This window comes from Arachis stenosperma, chromosome 7 (genome assembly GCF_014773155.1).
Source record: "Arachis stenosperma cultivar V10309 chromosome 7, arast.V10309.gnm1.PFL2, whole genome shotgun sequence".
Classification (NCBI taxonomy): domain Eukaryota; kingdom Viridiplantae; phylum Streptophyta; class Magnoliopsida; order Fabales; family Fabaceae; genus Arachis; species Arachis stenosperma.
In genome coordinates, this window is record NC_080383.1 from 8651603 (window position 1) to 8674502 (window position 22900).

Here is a 22900-nt window from a genome sequence, read left to right on the forward strand (position 1 = left end):
GTTTCATACTTGCAGATGGCCGGTTTATACCATCTTGCGAGGCTGAATGAGACTTAATTTAGGTTGGATGAGCCGTTCATGAATGCATTCGTGGAGCGACGGCATCCGGAGACGCACACGTTTCATATGCCGTTCGGAGAGTGCACGATTACACTGCAGGATATGGCGTACTAGTTAGGGCTGCCGATCGATGGACATTACGTCAGTGGATGCCTGACAGAGTTTGAGTGATACATCGAGGGTGGTTGCCCAGCTTGGGTGTGGTTTGAGGAGCTACTGGGTGTTTTCCCTCCTGTGAACTGCATCGACAAGTTCACGGTAAGATGCAGTTAGATGCAGGACACATTCGGAGAGCATCCTGATGGCGCGAACGACGCCACTGTTAGAAGGTATTCCTCGGCCTATATTATGATACTTTTGGGGACTCAGGTATTTGGCGACAAGTCCAGTACTCGGCTTCAAATTCGGTGGCTGCCATACGTAGGCAGTAGGTGGTAGCCAACCTCCGTCGGAAGCCTCTAATGCGGCCTTGATCCCGTTGTGCTGATCCGATATCACTAGAATACCCGACTGCGGAGTGACATGCTGATGGAGGTAGGATAGAAAGAATGACTAAGACTCTACATTCTCACCCTCTACAAGTGCAAATACAACAGGAAGGATGTTGGAGTTCCCATCTTGAACAACTGCAACGAGCAATGTCCTCCTGTATTTGCCATACAAGTGGGTCCCATCAATACTCACCAATGTCTTGCAATGTCGGAAGGCATCAATACACAATGGGAATGTCCAAAAAAAGCGGTGGAAATAAGCATGGGACTGATCGACTTTCCCACCAACTCGCACGGGACTCGTCCTCATCAACACTGCAACACTACCCGGCATCGTTATCTGCACACCTAGTATCCATCGCAGCAACTCATTGTATGTCACATCCCAACCTCCATAAATCTGTGCCATGACCTTTCTACTTAGCTAACAAAACCCTCCTGCAAGTCGGTCTAAAACTGAAATGTGTCTCTGTCGCATTCAACAGTACCTTGATACACATGGCAGCATCAACTCTAACCATAAACAGTATGAATGCCGAGATCACATGATAATCAAGACTCCTGTGATCACTCGATATCAACGTGGCCAGATAAGTATGAGGTCCATTTTACCATTTTACTTCTGAAATACATCTGCACTGGCGGAGACTGATAAGAATCAACTATGTGCACCCGTTGCCAAATTTCTTATACTTTCCAAAGTACTTGCGATAATCAGACTCCACCACTTTATACCGAACCCTGCGTCGGATGTTATAGGTCTTTACGCTTAACACGGCCTCCTCTTTATCCTGAAACTCCATAATTTAGCTAATAAAGAATAAAGATATAAGAATTTCAAAATTTAAATAAAACTCAGATGAATTTAGCTAACATGAATATACATGTTAACGTTATTAATTTAAAAATTTATTATAATAAACTTACAAATTTTAAATTTTTAATATATTTGTTGTGGTGTTTATTAAAAATTTAATTTTCATCAATTGTCATCATAAAAAATTTAACCATATATTATTATATTATTAAAAATAATTAATTTTTTAATTATTATTTAAAATATCATATAAATATATAAATAATTAAATAATTATATAAATTTTTTTACATATATGAAAATTAAAATCATTTATTAAAGCGAAAAAATTGTCACATGATAATTATATTAGTTCATATATGATTTTGGTGTGTGAACAAATCTAAAAGAAAGACAATATCTCGAAGAATCATTTGGCTATTGGCTTCGAATTTCTATACATTTTACATCAATTACACTCTACACTCTACAAAATTTTCTATTTAATTTAAAATAAATATAAAAACTAAAATAAATATAATTATTAAAATATATTTAGCTATTAAAAAAAACAAAAAGCTCGAAATCATAAATGTGACATGCAATACAAACAGACACAATACGAATACAGCAATATAATATTTGAGGATATACTTATTTTGGTCTTTAAAGAATTTTAGATCAGATATTTTTGTCCCCAACTAAAATTAATTACTCGATTGATCTGTAACAATTAATTTCGTCAGTCACTTAGGTCATTGGCTTCGTCAACTCTAACGAAAGACAAAATGGTCCCTGAAAATTCTAACATGGGACAAAACGATCCCTAGCAACTCTAACAAGGGACAAAATAATTTTTGACTCCTTTATTCGAAAATGACACTGTTCTTCCCTAATTTTTATCATATCTCACATAACCTTAACATTCATACTCTCTTTCTTCACCTTCACAGTCTTCTTTTCCATCTTTTCATTCCTCCTCTTTAACTCCAAGATTAAACCATGGTGTAATTGTCACACGTGTCGCACCTACCTCAACATGTCATGGACCACACACTTCTTAAATTTTTATGACTAGTACATTCACCTCCTCTGCACTTCACCCACCAAAAGCATCCACTTTCACGTCTTCGATAACATCACCTCCAACCCCGACAACGTCCACGACATCCTCAAGACCAAGTTTCACAACTACTCCAAGGGCACGCGTTTCTCCACTTTCAAATTCTCATTTGAAATGGACACCGAGTGCTTCATTCCTTTTTTCCCAGAGTCCAAGTTGGCAGACAGCTTCGACCTCGCATCCAAGCTATTAGTACAACGAGTAATGTCGTCGTTGCCGCTCATATGGAAACTGAAGCGATTACTGAATATTGGTTCGGAGAGGAAGCTGAAAGAAGCGATTAGAGTGGTGGACAATGTGGTCATGGAGATGATAGGGCAGAGGAGGAGGAAGATGGCAACGACAACGACAGGTCTTAACAAATAAGACTTGCTGTCTAGATTCATGAGATCCATCGAAGACGACAACTAGTTGAGAGACATAGGCATTAGTTTCCTGAGTATGAATTGGTTGAGAACAAGTTGAAGATTTTTTTTCTTGTGAACATTAAATTTATAGAGTGTGCATTGTATAGTTTGAAGTTACAGTGTTAGACTATTAGTGTTATGCGAGATATGATAGAAATTGGAAGATAACAGTGTCGTTTCCGAACAGAGGATATTAGGGACCATTTTGTCTCCTGTTAGCGTTGTTAAGAACTATTTTGTCTTCCGTTAGAGTTAACAGAGTAAAGGACCTAAGTGACTAACGGAGTTAATTGTTAAAGATCAATCGAGAAATTAATTTTAGTTAAAGACTAAAGTGTCTAATCTAAAATTCTTTGAGAACTAAAATGAGTATATACTCATAATATTTTTATAAAATATAAGATATGATACGTCTAAAATACGTTATATAATATAATAAAATATATGAATAATAAATATTTTATCATTATAATAATAATAAAATAATATTAAGATGATTAAAAATATTTGTTGTTAAAATATAGCTGCATATAATTAATATATATATATATATATATATATATATATATAAAAGAATGATAAACATAAACATAAACAATCTAAACTTTTTTTTGGTGAATACAGAAAGATTATATTATTTGAGTTATAATTTATTAGTATAAACTATCTAACCTTATGTATTTAGTTTATTGTAAGAGTATCCGTATCCAACATAAATACATCAAGATTTTAAACGTGTATGTGCTTCTTAGATTAAAAAAAAAGAAGACAAAATTGAGAATTTTAAGTACACAATTTGTGTACACAATTAACCAAAGTTTAATATTTTTCTTATCAATAGGTAGTTTATAAGGTATCTTATAAATTCGATACTCGATCAAATCATGCCAGGGAATTTTATGGTCTCAAATAATTACATGGCTTGAACAAGGCAGATGCTATGCACTTAAAAATCCAAAAAGATAAATAAATAAATAAATGATAGGCATGATGATAGCTGCCCCGGATACTATCACAGACAAATGTATCAAAACTTCGCTACTCATACCTTTAATCTTATAATAGAAAATATTTTTATTTTTGACAGTAATATTATTTTAAGAGTTAATGTGTTTTTTTTATTTTATTAATTAAAAATTAATTTAAATATGTAATTAATTAATAATAATTATTATATTTTTATATAAATATTAAAAGTAGGGTAAAACGCAAAAATAAACCAAATACTATCTTAAATTACACAAATCACCTAAAAGAAAAAATGTTACATAGATCTTTTAAATGCACGTCTCTATGTAAATCGAATGAATTTTATTCGATTTACCAATTTTTCTACTAAATTGAATCAGGATAAGTCAAATTACTATGCAAACATGCAAATCGAAATAGTATGAGTCAACTTATGCATGTAACATGATCTCTAATAAATCGAATCACCATGACTCCATTTATGCATGTACGTGATTCACAAAGTAACTCGAAATAATCTGTTTCGATTTACTATAGTTTTGTTCTCATACTAATTTGAATGGAGCTGATTCAAATTACTATTCTTGTGAGCTATAGTTATAAATCGATTTTGGGGGATTCGATTTAGTGGAAGCCAACCTATATAAATATAATATGAATGTGAATTCCTTATGAGAGTGAAACACAATGGCTAATGATAATTTTTTTTTAGTATTGGTGCACTATAGAGGGTCGATTAAGAAAAAAACACGTTCGAAAATTAAGTTTACTAATAAGGATCCACTTAGTGTTTTTCTGAAACCTTCAACGAGTTTTACTGAATTCCTGAATTCTATAATCCAAAAACTGGGGTTGCAAAGCATAAAACGGGTTGAGAAGTTATTCTATAGAATTTCGATTTCAGTTTTGCGGGATGATGTGAAATACGATTCGTTCGTCATAGGGACTGACGAAGATTTGCAAGTTCTATTTCATTGTTGCCGGCAGTTTTTCGAGATCAGAACCCTTGAGCAGATGAGCTGTTGGCTAAGCTTATAGATGTGGTCTCCAGCTCAGGAGGTTCGAATCGAAATTCCCAACCTCCGACAATGGCAGCCTATTCTAGTTCGAGGCCTGTTGGTGCCTCTTCATCCGTGCCTGTCATTGCACCTAAGGCAATGTTGGTTGCCTCCTCGTCCTTCGCAACTGATCTAAACTGCAGTCGTGATGGAGAAGTATGTGACACAACGAATGCCGATATTATTGATACGACACCTGTTTCATTACAGGGTGGAGAATCGGATGATGTGGACGATATACTGTGAGATGATGATGACGATGATGATGTAAAGCCCGACACAACTGCCAATGATAGTGGTCATGACAAAGCATAGAGTAATCTAGTTGGGGGTGGTGAAACGTCTAGTTTAAAAACTCAGCAGTACCTGCCGCACTTTTCAACTTTCGCCTTGGATACTATAGACAATAGAGGGTACCTAGTGTAGCTATTGGATTTGGGATTAGAGATACACATGATACTAAAAGACTAGCGGAGTTTCAAGTTGGTCATAAAGTTGTGTGCCCCTCAAATTTTTATTGGGTTTCTCCCATCTTAAGATAATATATATATATAGATTTTACATATTTTAAGAATTTAAAATGTTTAATTTTTCAATACAAACTTTTTTACATTTAATATTTTAATTATAAAATAAAAACCCACGTGTAAGTATAAAATTTTTAGTTAAAAATTATTAGATTATTTAATTTATTTGACTAAATATTTTATGTAAAAATAATTGTATATAAATTTTTATTTAATTATAATTATAAGAGAAATTATTAGTTAAATTAATTTTTATTTATCTTAAAATAGTTAAATTGCTACTAATTAACGTTTCTTGTACCTTCCAAAAAAATATTCGAGCTTTTTTAATTTCCTAAACAAAACTCAGTATTTTTTTCCTTTTTTAAAATTTAACATTGATGTGAAATTTGAAGTTAAAGTACAAGCGTCCACCACCTCAAACTAAAAAAAAAAAAGAAAAAGAAAGAGCTGAACAGTGTGGAACCGCTTTCTTCTGAGTGAGTGTATTTTTTATTTTTAGTGCTGTGTTTTCTCATTTCTGTTCTGTGTCTCCGTTTTCATGTCTTCTTTTTTCCTCAAAGGAACGAACTTGATAGGAAGCCATGATTCTGTGTTGTTTTTCTTCCTCCTAATGATGTGTGTTGGGTTTTTGTTGAGAATCTCAGAAATCGTTAAAACCAAATGGAAAACTCAGACCACAACGAACCCGAAAAGAAGAGGCCTCACCTCACTTCTGTTTCTTCTCGCGTGGCGCGAAACTCTCCATCGAACAACAAAACCGTAACCCCTTTTCCTCTCTCTCTACATATTTTTCTCTGTGTTTTGTATGCACACTGTGTGTTTGTTTTTATGTCTGTGTGTTTGATAGTCTGATTCTGAATTTCAGTGTTTTACATTGTATTTAGTGTGATATTGAGTTCTTAGAGCTTTTTGGTGCTGAGGGATTTTGTTTTATGGTCAAGTTGTGATCTTTGGGCTTGATGGTGAATTTCATTGTGTTTGATACTAACTTGCTGCAGGGTAGGGCTGAAAGACTAGTAACAAGGTGAAGTGTCTTATGTGTTATGTTTTTTTGTGTAGTTTTTAATTGGATGATGGAGTTTTGGAATTCAAAATTGAACATTCTTGTTATGCTTGATCTTTGTGAGAGGGATATTTCAAGTCATTGATATTTGAAAGGTATCATTGATATTTGAACATATGTATCTGCTATGCAGTTTATGGAATTTGAGGTTACTGGTAATATTTTTAGAGGTTAAAACGCTGCCTTGTTTCTTGTTCCGTGTAATGACAACTCCATCTGTGGCAATAGGATATTGGGACTCTAATTTTTTGGGTTTGTTGTGAATAGTTTTCAAGTTTTTCTTGCTTAATGGGAAATCATTGTGCTTTTTATACAGGCTGATGCTGGAGTCTTACAAGCACAGAACCAGCAGCTCGTTCAAAAGATTGACATCCAAAAGCGTGCTTTGCATGACCTTGAAGAAAAAATTAGAGAGTTAAAAGAGCGGCAAAATACCCATGACGATTTGTTAATTGCAGTGAACCAATGTTGGATTCAGGTTATTCCTTATTGTTACGCTTCCACTCTATTGTTCATCCTATTTAATCAGTTTTATTTTTCTTTCGCCTTTTGAAATTAATGCTTCCATAGAAGATAGGCCATGTTCTACTGGCCATGTAAGAGAGGGGGGAATGGCAAGGCACTTTTTGCGATATTCCTCTAGCATATGCACATTGGGCTAACTTCATAATTTTTTTCCTCTAGTTGTCTGATGATCTGACTCTTCTTGGTGTACGAGCTGGTAGAAGCAAAGATGCATTACAAACACTAGATTACCATAATAACCGTCAAGGTATCCCACACATTTTTCTTGTAGTATGAAGAAATTTCAAGGGATTGACATGAGTTAATCTCTCTAGGTTCACTTCCTTCATGCCCTGCGGAGGATATATTTCTGTGTAGATTGATCCAGAAAGATTCTGTTGATGGAAACAGTATTGGTGAGAGAATTAATTATGTTGAAGAAAGCCTTGCTTTACGCCGGTCATCTACGTTAGAGTTGTTGAAACTCCTTCAAGATACCATGGAGGCTCAGATGGAAAGAATTGACAGTATAGCCCAGGTTTTGCATGGCGAGTTATCTTCAGAAGGTCAAAAACATTCGATATGCATCCAAATGTTTATATATTTATTTTTCTTTTTAACGATTGAATCTTTATTTCTCTTCCAGATATAATTGATGCAGGAATTTAAGAGAAAATTTGTATAAATGATCTGTTAATGTTTACTCATTGCTGGTTTTCAGATGCTATAATTCAGATGTCTCAGATTGATGACATGATGAAAGAAGAGGAAAGTAATTTACGTGAAATCATTAATGCTCTCAACGATTCGCATAAAGAGTATACTATTGGAATTCAAAGTTATATCAGTTGGTGCTTACAAGATCAGTCTGAAGTTAAACGCCTTGCAGGTTTTGATGTTGTTCATTTTGTGTTTGGTTTTAACTTCTTCAGTTACTGTGAAGTCTATTATTATACATCTGTCTTTTTAGGGTGCATTTGGATGTATTTTTCAGCAAAGATCGCCTTTTTCTGTTTGGCTAAAAAAAAAGAAAAAATAATAGTTTTCACCATTGTGGAACATAGGGAGGTTCCTTTTGTTAATGGCACCTTTTTAGTTAGTTATATTAATATATGAAAGTTAGATTTGCAAATAAATGGTTTAAACTCTGATACGGCTTATGATAGGGAACTTTTGCGTCATTTGATCCATGCAGCTAACTTCACCTAGTTGGACAAAGTTTAGTTGTTGCCAATGATGAGTGCTATCGATATATGGCATATGTGTAAACCTGAATTTGGTCCTTTGAGTTTAATTTTTTTAATCGTGAACCATCTTTCTGAAAGGCAACACAATAGATTTTATACCCCTCATGCTATTGTCCACCAAGCTTGATGCGTGTGGGCAGTGTTCAATCCCACTTTATCTTGTGCTGAATATCAACCTTTTATCTAAGAATGCTGGTTCCAAAGGTCTAACTCTAGACCACTTGCTCATAGAGGCTTTTTATCACCTTCTGAATTATTCTCTAAAAAGCCTAAATTGTTAAGCGATAGAACATGAATGATATTTATATTTAACACTCTTTAGAATAATGTTTATTTCGCATACGATAAATAAAATGTTAAGTCTAACAAGGTATTTGCTTGTTTCCATTAATGGAATGAAAATAAAATTGTGGGGTTGGCTTGGAAAGGGAAGGGATTTTGAAAGTGAAAACTAGGTTGATGCAACTCTTTTGTGTGGTGAGGTGGCATGGCCAGAACATTGAAGTGATGTAAATATTTATTAGGAAAAATGCCTATAAATCAGCATAAAAAATCAAATCATTAACAAAACAAAATTTAGGTAATAAAATTACATCAAAATCAGTTAGCATCTGACATATACATCTAGGGTTGCAAACTTCTAGTGGCGGCAGCTTCTGGTTGGTCGCGTGTACAAGACGACAGGTTGGTCAGTCAATCTTCTGGTGTGTAACGTACCAGCAGCCTCTGGTAGTAGTAGTAGTAGTTGTTGTTGTTATTATTATTATTATTATTATTATTATTATTATTATTATGTGATATGTGACAAGTAAGAAATGTAGAGTTTTCTCTACTTAAAAGGTTGATAAGGGGTAGATAAATTGAACACCCATTCAGATTCGATATCTGTTGGCTAATACATATGTTAACATTTTTAAGTGAGGATAAAACTAAGATTTGAAACCATGAGGTCTAACACGCTGATAGTTTGGGCGTTCAATGGTTCCATGACCTGATGTCTTAGATTTATGCAGAGATGTATTTATAGAACTTTGCAGTTAAATTGAGGAAGTATGTGATTGGTTCTCCTGGTTAATGGTTTTGTATGTTATGTCTTGAGTGTGTCTTATTTTCAAACTGAAAGGTGACCTTGAAGAGAGCATAACTGGACTTGAAGAGAGTAGAAGAAAACTAGTCAATCTGAAAATGCAAAAGGATGCAGCGGCAGGAATGCAATCCCCTAGTGCTGATTCGGTTAACGGAAACTTGTCTCCTGAAAAACCCACAGACAGGACTATGAGTTCGCGTGAGCTGAAGGATTCAATTGAGGAAGCAAAGGTTTTGTCATATGATTTCCTTTTCTTATGTTGTTCCTTTCTTCATCTAATGAGAAGTATGCTTATTTAATGTCATAGATACTGAATGCTGATCGTCTTACTGAGCTTCAAGAGGCACATGAAGAAAATGAAACCTTGACAAAGCAATTCCAAGATTTTCAGGTTCGTAAGTTTGGATTATCCAAGATAATTTGTCATATATTCTTGAATAGTTTGAGATGCTTTTACTTTAAGAGTTCTATGTAAAAGTTGTTTCTCCTGTATATTTATTTCAGAATGAACTGAACGATGACAAGTATATACGCACTTCCAGAATATATTCATTGACGAATGATCAACTTCAACATTGGATTGCTGAGTTAGCTCGGTATAAGATGTTGGTAGAGTCTTTGCAGGTTAAGAATGATTTCCCCTTTTTTAATCAGATGTATTATAAGAACCATATGGTTGTAAATGTTTATATGTTGTTCCTCCTTTTATGATTTTTCCACCTCAAATGAAACATCAGGCGGGAAGTGTCCATGTCACAAAATGGGAGAAAGAGCTGAACACCAAATTGGAGTCTGTTGATACTGCAAGGCACGCCATTGACTGTTCAGATTCCAGGATTGAAGAGCTGGAGGTTCAGTTGCAGAAGTGTACTATTGAAAAGAATGATCTTGAAATTAAGATGGAAGAGGCTATACAAGATACTGGTCTGCATATCACATGTTCTATGTTTAGACTTGCAGTTCATATAATTGGATTATTAGATTCTCACAGTACATGTTTCAGGGAGAAAAGATATCAAATCCGAGTTCCGTGTGATGGCTTCAGCTTTGTCCAAAGAAATGGGAATGATGGAAGCTCAGGTGAAGCGATGGAAGGATGCAGCTCATGAGGCGGTATCGTTACGCGAGAAGGCTCATTCACTAAGAGCCGTGTTGAGTGGGAAGGTTCTTCTGACAAACTGATCTGATATTTATTGCTGTTTCCTTTTCTTTTCTGGAGGACTTATACGTAAATTTATCTAGTTACTTTTAGTAGAGATTGGAGTTTCATGCAAAGTTGTCAATTGTTCTTGTTAGAGTCTCATATCACGCATAGATAAGGCCTAAATAGCTAGGAGCTTGGCAACCCTCTCCTATTGAGTTAGCTTTCGGGGTTGAGTTTGTTCCACATAAATCTAATTGTTTTAACACCAACAATATTAGAACAATTAGAATTGTTTATGAGAACATTCCAATTTTCAATTTTTTTTTATGAAACTGACCTAGTCCTGTATGCATGTTAAACTGTAGAAAGTGAATGGGAATAGTCCAATTTGGTGCCAGTGATTTTGTTGATTTAAATCTAAGTATGTAATTTAATTTAAGGACTTAAGAAATCATGTTGGATTGAGCAGGCCAAGTTTAAAGGCAGAATTTATTCCCCCTAGATACACACAGAGCAAACCTTTTCTGCATCTAAGTTTATTAATGCCCTTCTTTTGAAGCAGACAAGCGAAGTTAGCAGCCTTGCAAACAAATGTACTGAACAGGATTTGGAAATCAAGTCTTTAAGGGCATTGGTGAGTTTACATTTGTCTTAATCTGTATACATTTTTGTTCTTATCTTAATCTGTGTTTGCCCTACTCTATATATGTTTTTTTTGTATTACTTTTGTAACACTATTTGCCTGTTAATTGTGAATATTTTATATGTTGTGTACGAGTATGACTCATCTTCAAAATCATATAATGATGTCAGATTGAAAAGTTACAGAAGGAGAAACTAGAGTTGGAATTCATTCTGGAAATGCATGGACAAGAGAATTATGATAAAAGGTATGCTGATTTGAGGTTGCTAAGATTTTGGAAATAGTCTTGTGTAGTTAAAATTTAGGTGGAAACCTTCCTACTTTAAAGTAAATGCTGATAATATGTAATGGAACATTTAATATTTAGATTTGTTTCAATTTTCTTAACAATCCGGGCTATGAAAGTGTTGAGGAAAATTGTCTCTCTCTGACATTATTCCATTGATGGTGCCCAACTTTTTTAATGTTTTCCTATTACATTGAATTTTTTCTTAAGCCTTTAGCTGTAGTTGGCAACTGAACAGGGACTTTTATTTTTGTTTATTTTTGTTTGTTTTGTTTGTTTTTTCTTTTTTTTTTAAATTTAACATTTGTTCTCTTCTCTCTACATTGTATTCGATCTTTATATGCTGTAAAACATGGATTTCAGTACTCTGGCAGAAATTAGAGAATCTGAAAATAAAGCCCACTCTCAAGCTGAAATGCTGAAAAATGCTTTAGATGAACATAGTCTGGAGTTAAGAGTAAAAGCTGCTAATGAAGCTGAAGAAGCTTGTGAACAAAGGCTTGCTGCTGCAGAAGCTGAAATAGAGGACTTAAGAGCCAAGCTGGATGCAGCTGAAAGGTTTGTGTTTATGTATACTCCTACAGTAATTTTGATTTGCTGTTTTAAAAAATTGATGGTGTGTGTTTGTTTTTTGATCTTCTTCCTTATTAACCCAAATGAAGGTAAACATTACATTGGTATTTGGTAGAAACACTACATTTGTAGTCATATGGTTCTGACAGAAAAGTGTGGAGGATTAATGGTTCCATTGAGCTAATTGTAACCTTATGTGTGATAAATATTTTAAATTAATATTTGATGATAAATCTCTCAACATATAACAACAACAACAACAAAGTCTTATCCTGGAAGGTGGGTTGGCTACATAGATAAAATGATGCCATTGTGTCCTATCTGTAGTGATATATAATTGCCAAAGGTTATAGCACTTATTGGGGAAAGGTAATTAATTTTTATGTTGATTTTTTTTTTCCAGTTTGTTTGATGCCCTAACTGCATTTGCAAATCCCATTTCCCTCTTTTGTTTTTTAATTTAAAATGATCTTGATATTCAATATGTTCAGAAACTACCATTGTTTATTAATCTGCTGATACTTGTCTCCGTGCTTAATCTGTGTTGATTCAGAGATATTTTGGAGCTGACCGAGGCTATTAAAGTGAAAGAGGCTGAGGCAGAGGCATATATATCTGAAATCGAGGTCACTTTCCTTTCCCCGTACTGAATGAACTGCAAAAGTATGGTCTTACACTTTTCTTTTCAAATGATCGTTTGCTTTAATCCAGACTATTGGTCAAGCATATGAAGATATGCAGACACAGAACCAACATCTGATGAAGCAGGTGACTGAGAGGGATGACTATAATATCAAGGTATCAAGTTATCCAGACTATTCTACCAGGCTTTTGCTAATGACATTAATGAAATCGATGCTTTGTCTTGTTAGTTAATATATTAAAATTATCTCTTGATTTCTTGGATAAGGAATATATTAGAAATATTTGTTTGGTTGATACAAAGGAAAGTCTTCTTGTATCAAACTAAAGTTGAATTATATAAACTGATATGCCGGCCTACATCTACAACAGCCTAGAAATTTGTAATAAGTAATAACTAATTGACTTGGACAAAAATAATTCATTGGCCACCATGTTTCTTTTTGGGGATACAATTTGGTTTTAGCAAAGACAGTCTTGTTGCGAACTGGGACTTAAATTTCTGGAAAATTGTGATATTTTCTGAAAATTGGTGTATTTGCTTTTTACTTAAATAATTCCATTGTTGGTTAGATTGGCCTTGTTTTGATCATATTACAAACTTAAATGCAGCTTGTATCAGAAAGTGTGAAGACAAAACAAGTACACAGTTCTTTAGTGGCTGAGAAGCAGGCCTTGGCAAAGCAACTTCAACAAATTAACTCTTTAATTGATGCCTCAAAAATGAGGATTGCATACGTTGAGGAACAGGTCAACCTCCATTGCTCGCCAATACTTTTTAATTTTCTATTCTATTTTTACAACTTTACCAGTGCTTTCTGGCGTATACAATAATTTGAATCATGCAGATGAAGGCTGTTCTATCAGAAGGCATCAAATGTAATCAGGAGGAAAAAAACCTTCATGTCACTCTGGAATTTGCCAAGTGGGAATTGGCTGATGCTGAGAAGGAGTTAAAGTGGCTGAAGTCTGCCCTTTCCTCTTCGGAGAAAGAATACGACCAAATACAGAAAGACGTGGCAGGAGTTGAAATGGAATTAGAAAGTGAAAGGTGCATTTCTCTCAATTCTAAGTGTTTGTGAAATTGATGAATTTGACATGGTGAGGAATTCAGTAAAACTAATCGATTGCAAAAGTAGTCTTGGAGCTTGGTATTTGGTTTAGTTTCCCAGGTTGCTTAGTTTGCATCAAATCAACCTAGTAGCTCATGAAAATCTGCAAGCTTCTTAGTATAAATAAAACTAAATAGAAAAAGCAAAATAGTTTGGCTAATCTATCAAAGTACTCCATTGCTGTGAAATGTACTCTGAATTTGGGCTCAACTGAAATTGATCCTATCAAGTCATGTAGGAGTTCGCGGATGAAGCTCGAGGAAGAACTCAGGGAAGTGAACAGGCAAATCGCCGAGCTGAGTTCTGAAACCGGTGAAACCGCAATACAAAAGCTCGAAGCAGAAATAAAGATCTGTAAGAACATGATTAAGTGCACCGTCTGTTCTGATCGGCCAAAGGAGGTAACACCTCTTCTTGAACTTGCATTGATTTAAACCTTTTGAGGACATATTAAAGAAAATTTGTTGCACCAGCAAAATATAAGAGCTTGATTTGGATTTTTCACAGGTGGTGATTGTCAAATGCTATCATCTGTTCTGCAATCCATGCATACAAAGAAATCTAGAGCTCAGGCACCGCAAGTGCCCTGCATGTGGAACAGCATTTGGACAAAGTGATGTTCGCTTTGTTAAAATATGAGACTCATGTTAGTTAGTGTACCTTGTATACTTAATGATCACTGTTGTTGGTATTGGTACTTAGTTACTACTTGCTCGTTCTTTTTTCTCTGTCATTGTTGATTCAACGGATTACCAAATTATCACGGTGACACATAAAAAAGAATTGAGGAAATAATTACAAACCATGGATCATGCTTCATCAAATATTTCATTCGTGGTTCAAGACTTCTAATATTGACACAATGGCAAAGTTACTATCTTGTGTAAAATCCGTTAACATACACAATTAATGACAACGAAAATAAATTGAAATTAACTCCTTTTTACTATCAATCATCCTGATGAATAAGCATAACCATAAAAGTCAAGATAAAACAATATTTCTAAATGATAGCTTCTATTATAATTGATATTGCAACACTACAAACAAATAAGAACAATTCATTTCATTTTAGTAGTCCGAACGAACTGTAACCTTCGAAATTTATTATACTGGTTTTCAAGATCCAAGCACCATATTGGTTCTTGGGTTTTTTTCGGTGTTAAGTCAACGAATGCAATGTTGAACTAGTTCTGACTTGCCTTGTTAGACACAGCTAAATAACATCGTCTTATTTTGGTGTTTAAACAAGACAAACAAAAAGATGAAGAAGAATTTATATAATGTAAAAACTATTTTATTCTTTTTATTTTCTAAAATGATATCATTTTTGTCTTTTTAAACACCAAAATAAAATGATATAATTTAGTCTTTATATCTAACGTGGTAAGTTAGAACCAGCTCACCATTTGGTTCACCGACTCAATACTAAAAAAGGTCTAAAAATAATATGGTGTCTAAAACTAAATTTTAAAGATCATAAATTTTAAATTTAAAAGGCTAAAATATTAAAAATTATGGATCTCCAAAACCACAATGAGAATTTAGTTATCACCACCCTTGTATATTTTGGCGGTTCACTCATTGAGCTTTGTTTTGGACTTGGTGTCCTAGCATTTATTGTCATGTAAAAATTTCTTACAACTATTCTACCAACGCAATAGCAAATTCGACACATTATTTTTTGGACTTTGCTAGTTAAATAATAATTTTTGTGAAACAATGTGAATAATAGGCTCTAAAATTGGTCAATAAAGTAAAAACACATTATACTCCTAAATTATCCACCAAAATTTTAATATTAGGATAATCATCCGCGCACTTAATAAATTGAACATTCGATATATCCATTATTCATATTGATTAATCTTTTCGTTATCTATTCATATGTTTTCTTATTTTTTTTTGTGATAGCAGATCTGATATGTTACTAGAAAATGGTGCACTTTGATGTTTTACAAGCGTGTGATGAACATGTGCAATGTAAAAATATCACTTACACCTTGTTTGGATGTTAGAAAAAAAATAGAAGAAAAAAAAATAAAAAAAAAAAGAAAATAAAAAAAGTTGAATATTTGTATGTTGTTTGGATGAATAAAAAATAAATAAAAAGAAAATAAAAAAATTTCTTTATTTGAATGAAAAGAAAAATAAAAAAAAAAATCATAATAGTATAAAATTACATTAATACCCTTATCATAAAATAAAGTGTAAATATTTTTATTTATTCATATTTTATTATATTTTATAAATATTATAAAATATTATAATTATATATATTTGATTTAAATTATTTATCTAATACATATAATATTTAAATATAAATTTTTATTATAATAATATATTAAAACTAAATTTATATTAATATTTATCAATAATAATATAACTAAAAATAATATTAAAAATATAAAATATTATTTTTTTTCATTCATTTCCTTTTCATTCATTTTCCATCAAATCAAACATAATGTGAGCGATTTTTAATTAATTTTATTTTTTTAGAAAAATAGAAATCTCATCCAGGCTTAAATTAATCGAGTAATCACTTTTCACTTGAATGAAGTGTTGGAGATTCCATTCCAGTTTTATGCATTAACCAGAAAAAAAAAAAAAAAAAAACATTTGAACGTCGTTTGGGGTTTTTTTTTTCTCTGGAAAGCGGAAGCAGCGTTTCAACAACGCTTTCAATTTTGAAAACGCAATTTCTGGTTTTTTCAGAGTGTGGAGCAGTGTGCCGCATTATGCAGCGGCTGAGACAGAGAGGTTCTCGCATGGCTTCACTCTCCGCTGCCAACCTCAAACGCAAAGCCCTTAATTCCTGGGCCGCCGTTAACGACACCTTCTTCCTCACCAAGGTCAATTTTTCACTCTCTCTATATTCATTTTGATTGTCGTTTTTGCTTCTTCAATGTCGTTTTGTGTTTCTTGTTTCTTTCAGGATGCGTTCGAGAGGCACCGCGTGGTCTTCACTGTTGGGACTTCCATTGCCTCCGTTGCCACTGCTTGGATCGGTCTCTTCATTTCTCAGTGCTTTCCATTCATATCATCTGATTTGAATATTTGATTGGATTCATTGATTGTAAGATTGGTTGATCTCTTGTTCCAGGGTATTCATTGCGCCATTTCCATGATGAAAAGGTTGAACAAAGGCTTGAATCAATTGAAAAAGCTGTGAGTCTTTCTGTATCTCGTTTTTTTTCTTCTTAATTCTAATTCTAATTCTAATTCTAATGGATATGTCTGTTTCATATGTTTCTGTGTGGCAGATGAAGAATAAGCATAATCTGGAACATTCCGAAATCAAAGACATTGTTGGTCCTGGAGGTCTCAGTGTTCCTACTTGTGCCGCCACTGCCGCAACCACCTTGATCATTGGGTTTGTTCCTTCTTTCTAGTACTTAATACCTGTGATCATGCTTTCTGTGGTGATTCTCCAATGTAGCTATTTAAGTCTTGTCAATTTGAATTCACAATAGTCCTTTTTGGTTTTTAATGATATGGTTATTCATTGAGGAACAGCACAATGGTGCTGTAGGGTATTGTAAGGTTAATTTGTAAGCTGAACTATCATTGCTGTTAAGATTTTGAATGTATTGAAATTTAAAGGATTTGTAGTTTACAAACTTCCTATTTGAATTGCTATTGCTATTGCTTAGTCAAAACTGTGCTTGATATTGAAGATGCTACAGCTAGGAGTATTGCTTTGATGTGTTGATATTTCATAAATCATGCATGCAAACTGCATCAACCAGTAAAAGGAAATATATCCTAGTTATATGTCATCTGTTTTAACATGTAGGGAAGATATTCCAGTTATGTGGTAGGAGGATTGCATTGACATGTTGACTTATGGAGTTTCGGTGTACAAGTTTGATATGAACAATGCTTTTCAGTTGATGTGTTGATACTTAGTTCTTCATAAATTTGAGACCATTCCATCACACATGCAATTTAAGTGTATTAGAGCATCATCCAAAAGAAATTTTCGATACTAAATTTAGTCACTTCTCTGTACTCTATGCACAGTTTATGATAGGTTGATAGTCCTTGATGACATCTTTTGATCCACATAGTTGGAAAAGACTTGATCGTTGTTATTCTATTTTATAGTCTAGTGGTTCAAATGTATAATTCATTTTTTTGAGTCAACACTGTGCTGATATACAGGTATGGCTTGGGATGGCGAGGTGGGAGCTGGTATGCGACAAAGAAGTTCAGAAAAGAGCAGATGAAACTGCTAGGACAGATTAAACCTAGAAGATGGGAATTGCTTGGCAAGATAAAACCAAGAGGATTGAAATTTCAGTTCCTCAAAAGGTCCCTAATAAGATCAAAAGTACCAGATACTTCAGCTAATACATCTGAAACAATTGTAAAGAATGCATCCTCCAAAGTGCTGGATGCTGCTGCGAAAACATCTGAAACAACTGTAAACAATGCATCCAGTACTCATACAACTGGGAGTACCCATTAGTATCTGTGCCTTGATAAAATTGTTCTTTCAAGCTTCAGTGCTTATAGTGATGGCTGTAGATGCTGAATAAGCCAGCCTTTCAGAAAAAAACAGAATAGCAATACAGATATGACAAACCACAGTCGAAATTTTGTACCATTATTTAATATTTATTCATATTCCTCATCCTTCATGAGATAGTTGCTTAAGATACTATTTTGTTGTTTTCATTATTACATTTATAATGCATTCTTTTTTTCCTATGTTGAGCAATGCTGCAAATTAAAGAAAAAGGTTTGTTTCGTCAAATTTTATGTTATGGACAACACAAATCATTTCTTCTTGGTTCAAATTTATAATGGAAGAAATAAACATACTCCTTAAGATATAGGTATTTGGCAAGTGCGTCTCAATTTTCCCTTCAGGATAACAAACATTCATGGTTCCAAAACACTTTAAAAAATATTTAGTGGTTATGCCAAATGATCAAAATCTAAAAAGTTTCAATACAAATTTCTCTATCAGGCTAAGAAATCAATGTACCCATTAGATGTGGGAAAGTTAGAGGCTATCAATTGCGTAGCATTATGTTCATTTTTTTATGATACTTTTACAAAGACATTTTTACATGAAGTCATTGCGAATTGATAGATGATTTGATATGTTTGACAGAACCATTTAATGGTTTGCAATACCATTTTCATGTGAAGATGTTTTCATGGAAGTATCCACCCTTTTTTTTTTAAAAAAAACTTTCTTGTTTAATTTAGTCAAAATGTGAAAGAAGAAAGTATCCTTGCCTTGCTTTGGAAGCATGGATTAGTATCCTCTTTAGTGGGACAAAAAAGCAGCTATTGCAAAAATGGTTTAATCAAGGCACATGTTTTGGCTTTTTATATGTGCCACAATGTTAGGTCCATAACATCCACGCGTTTATTATTAAGGAATCATAGCAATACATATAATTTTATGGTAGGTCCATTTAGTAGACCCCACATATACTTAGTTTTAACCACTAGTGCAATCTCTTGACAAAAATGGTGGTTTAAAAGCCATCATGTGAATACATTTTTTCTTAAAACAATTTCCTTTGTTCTGTTTATATTCTTTCTGTTTAATGCGTGCATAAGTTAATGTCTGTATTTGGAAGATTAATGTACTAGAAAACAGCATGGCCAACAAGATTTCATTCCCAATAGTAATAATAATCCTTGTGATTCTCTTTTGGGGTTCAGCAATTGCAGGTGGAAGAAGATTGTATCCACTCAGAACTCAAAGTAGTGATATTACTGCATTGCCATCATTCTCCACTGAAGGTATTTGCTCATCACTGGTGAAGACTCAAGGATATGCTTGTGAAGAACACTTGGTACTTTTCTTGAATCTGTTGCTATTTTGATCACTAAACAGTAGTAAGATTCTGAGCAGCTAGTTACTAAGTTATATGTTTGTGTGTGTGTGAACTGTGAAATGGATTTTAGGTGACAACTGTGGATGGTTATGTTCTCAGTGTGCCGAGAATTCCGGTGGGGCGGTCACGGGGCCCACGGGGCAATAGGCCACCGGTTCTGCTACAGCATGGTTTATTCATGGTAAGTATTTCTTTTGAAAGCAACTATATTGGCTCAAAGCTGTGTCTGAGTTAAGCTCCAAATTAGTTCCTGAGATTCTTCGTGTGCACTAAAATAGTCTCCAATATTCCAATTGCATCAATTACGTTCATGAGATTAGCAAAAGTATGTCATGCTAGTCCCTCAGCCCCTTTTTCATCAAGTGACTTATCATGCCTTAGGAACTAACACGGTGCACTTTTTGCAATTGAGATCTCGCAGACTATTTTAGTGTACGTCGCCAATCTTAGGGACCACTTTGGAGTGTCCTTGTAGCCATTGTCCTCAATTTTTTAGTATACAAAGAATTGGATAATTTTTTGCTTATTTCTGAATAGTTCTTATTTTCTATATAGGTTTGTGTTTTCTGATGCCTCTGTTTTCTGGCTAAGAGAATTACCAAAAAGGGATGCTTTGGAAAATAATGTAATGCTGTTGTGGATGCAGGATGGCATAACGTGGTTATTGCTACCTCCAAGCCAATCTCTGGCATTCCTTTTGGCAGATAATGGTTTCGATGTTTGGATTGCTAACACGCGTGGCACGAAGTATAGCCGGCAACATATATCGTTACCTACTAACAGCTCAGTCAGTATTGTAGTGTAAATTTGCTGCACTTCTATGGTTTTGTTATTTGATTATTGCTTACATTAGTTGTTGAGACATTATGGTTATCATGGAATAAAAAGAATTAACTTCAACTAGCTAAGTAACACTAGCTATGTCTCTAATATTAGTTTCAATGTTTAGGATTATTGGAATTGGTCATGGGATGAATTAGTTGCATATGATCTTCCAGCAACATTCCAGTATGTGCATGATCAAACTGGACAGAAGCTGCACTATATCGGTCACTCGCAGGTGAATTTCGCAATCTACACTTATCCATGTTGTTTGGACTCTCCTCACAACACAATTTGATGATGCAGAGTGTTGGATTCTTTTAATAGGGAACTTTGATTGCACTGGCTGCTTTATCCAAAGATCAGTTGCTGAATATGCTAAGATCAGCCGCCTTACTTAGTCCGATCGCATACGTTAGCCAGATGACCTCGCCACTCGCTAAAAATGCAGCTGACAACTTCTTTGCTGAGGTAGGTGCTAGTAAATAGATTGAAAAAGGAAAGAAATCTTTAGCTTTAAATTCCAAAGTTTGATTATGAAAATCTGTGTTGCTTTTTCACCAAACAGTACTTGTACAAACTTGGGATCTTTGAATTCAGCCTGAGAGGGTAAGTTCCTCCTATTATCTCTTTTTTTTTTATTGTTCTTGCTTTATCTTAGTTGTTGGACTTAGATCAGAATCACCCAAACTGATGCAAATACATGCCATTAATTCTAGTACTTTTTTGCTTCAGTTTTCTCAGAATAATAGAGCATATGAATCAGCTGTGATGGCAATATATATATATACATGAGAACATGATTGGTTCCACTTCATAATTTTTTCATGTTTGAAACAGGGATGCTGTAATACAGTTTCTTAAGGACATGTGCAAAAAACCAGGCATTGATTGCACTAACTTGTTGACCACTTTCACAGGTTACCTTTTCCCTCTTTTTCCTCTCAAACCTCTATATTTGACAGTTCTCAAATCCAAAATATGTTGACCTTCAAATGTTTTTAGGCCCTAACTGCTGCCTAAGCCCATCAATTGTCAATATATTTTTGGATCATGAGCCTCAGTCAACAGCAACAAAGAACATGATTCATCTATCTCAGAGTAAGTAGTCCTGTTTATAACAATATTTTAGTAGTTGTTGAATCATGATAAAGGGACTTTTAGATTCTGAAAATTCAACTAGATAGTTTGTTTCATATGAATTGAAACTGAGTTTTAATCCTGTTGATATCACAGTGATCAGACAAGGAACAATAGCAATGTTTGATTACATGAACATAGATGAGAACACAAGACATTATGGACGGCCGACTCCTCCGGTGTATGACATGACCAGAATTCCAAACAGCCTTCCTCTCTACCTGAGTTATGGCGGCGCTGACGCTCTTTCTGACGTCAAAGACGTGCAACGGCTATTAGAAACTCTTGATGATCATGATGGAGATAAGCTTGTAGTACAATATAGAAATGATTATGCACATGCAGATTATGTTATGGGAGAAAATGCTAAGCGAGATATATATGAACCTCTCATATCTTTCTTTAAGCTTCAATGATATCTAAAGAACAACATTCATCACTATAGAAATTTTTATATTCTTGGTTAGAGTTGAATAGCATAGAAATATCAATGTAATTTTACAGAAAAGTAATATTATCAAAGAAAGTTAATATATATATATTTTCTGTATTTACCACCCAAATTGCATGTGAATTATGAGTACCCTTTCCATTAGATCTTAAATTTGTAACTTCTCATGGCTTTATGTGTGAATGGTGGAAATAATTGATCACCAACCTAGCTGTTCGGTTGTCGGGTTCCGGACAGATCGGGTAAGCAAATGTGGGAGTGAGGACGCCTTAGCTTTGGTCGCACTGTTTGCGGGTTGTCGAGTAGCCGAGCACTTATCTTGGAGAGACGATGAGGGGGGTGCCACCTGCAAAGACACTCCGACGCTCAAGTCAGCAATGTGCAGGCGGGCAGAATAATGAGGTGAAAGGATATGACGTACCTCGGGGGAAGAGCCAATCTTCCCCTTATATACATGTCAGTCGTGGGCCCCTTGCGAGGACAGGCCCGTATTCCCCAGGACATTGTCCTGCAGCCGCGTGTGGGTCGTACAGGACACGTGTCCGGGTCGTTTGAAAGGCGAGGAGTCGGGTCGGGTGGAGCTCGGGCCAGGGTCGACCCGTCGGGTCTTTGGGCCAGGCCGTAACAGTGCCCCCACGCGCCAATGGTAGTCGTGGAGGCTATCAATGGCGTGTTGTCTTGTCTCTCACTTGGGGTCGTCTGGTCGGCCGTTCGTGATAAGGACGTGCCCTCTGCGTGCGTGTCCTTTGGTTGCGCCAGCAACCGTTTCGTCGCATCGTTCCCCGTGCCGAGCGTTAAATGCTCATAATGGGGTGAAAAACCCTTGCTGAAAAGACTATTCTGCCCCCAGGTGTTTCGCGCTTCTGGGGAAGCAGTTTTTAAACTGTT

General features: G+C 34.7%; 2 protein-coding genes across 3 annotated transcripts; both read left to right on the forward strand.

Moving 5' to 3' along the window:
* The first annotated feature begins 5868 nt into the window (after window positions 1-5868).
* Window positions 5869-14587, forward strand: LOC130941509 (E3 ubiquitin-protein ligase BRE1-like 2). The gene is made up of 20 exons (XM_057870042.1): window positions 5869-5910; window positions 6079-6193; window positions 6814-6975; window positions 7182-7269; window positions 7337-7567; window positions 7723-7890; window positions 9372-9565; window positions 9643-9726; window positions 9840-9959; window positions 10073-10259; window positions 10339-10499; window positions 11042-11113; window positions 11293-11369; window positions 11772-11966; window positions 12535-12607; window positions 12693-12779; window positions 13236-13373; window positions 13472-13674; window positions 13974-14136; window positions 14243-14587. The coding sequence occupies exons 2-20, from the start codon at window positions 6095-6097 to the stop codon at window positions 14372-14374; spliced, it is 2634 nt and encodes an 877-aa protein (XP_057726025.1). The 5' UTR covers window positions 5869-5910; window positions 6079-6094; the 3' UTR covers window positions 14375-14587.
* Window positions 14588-16351: 1764 nt separating this feature from the next.
* On the forward strand, window positions 16352-22115 carry LOC130940262 (triacylglycerol lipase 2-like). Of its 2 annotated transcripts, XM_057868363.1 has the most exons (13): window positions 16352-16590; window positions 16674-16746; window positions 16842-16906; window positions 17002-17111; window positions 17903-18012; window positions 19668-19780; window positions 20246-20386; window positions 20549-20659; window positions 20749-20892; window positions 20990-21030; window positions 21262-21341; window positions 21427-21522; window positions 21658-22115. In XM_057868363.1, the coding sequence occupies exons 1-13, from the start codon at window positions 16477-16479 to the stop codon at window positions 21975-21977; spliced, it is 1518 nt and encodes a 505-aa protein (XP_057724346.1). In that variant the 5' UTR covers window positions 16352-16476; the 3' UTR covers window positions 21978-22115. The 2 variants fall into 2 exon arrangements, with proteins under 2 accessions (XP_057724346.1, XP_057724345.1); XM_057868362.1 differs by lacking the exons at window positions 16352-16590; window positions 16674-16746; window positions 16842-16906; window positions 17002-17111; window positions 17903-18012 and adding an exon at window positions 19287-19557 and having other exon boundaries at window positions 19670-19780.
* Window positions 22116-22900: the final 785 nt, after the last annotated feature.

Coding starts and splice junctions, on each gene's coding strand:
- LOC130941509 (XM_057870042.1), top strand. CDS start 6,095: ATGGAAAACTCAGACCACAACGAACCCGAAAAGAAGAGGCCTCACCTC. Junction 11,967..12,534: donor AAGCTGGATGCAGCTGAAAG/GTTTGTGTTTAT, acceptor GTGTTGATTCAG/AGATATTTTGGAGCTGACCG. Junction 12,608..12,692: donor CATATATATCTGAAATCGAG/GTCACTTTCCTT, acceptor GCTTTAATCCAG/ACTATTGGTCAAGCATATGA.
- LOC130940262 (XM_057868363.1), top strand. CDS start 16,477: ATGCAGCGGCTGAGACAGAGAGGTTCTCGCATGGCTTCACTCTCCGCT. Junction 17,112..17,902: donor GCAACCACCTTGATCATTGG/GTTTGTTCCTTC, acceptor GCTGATATACAG/GTATGGCTTGGGATGGCGAG. Junction 21,342..21,426: donor CTTGTTGACCACTTTCACAG/GTTACCTTTTCC, acceptor AAATGTTTTTAG/GCCCTAACTGCTGCCTAAGC.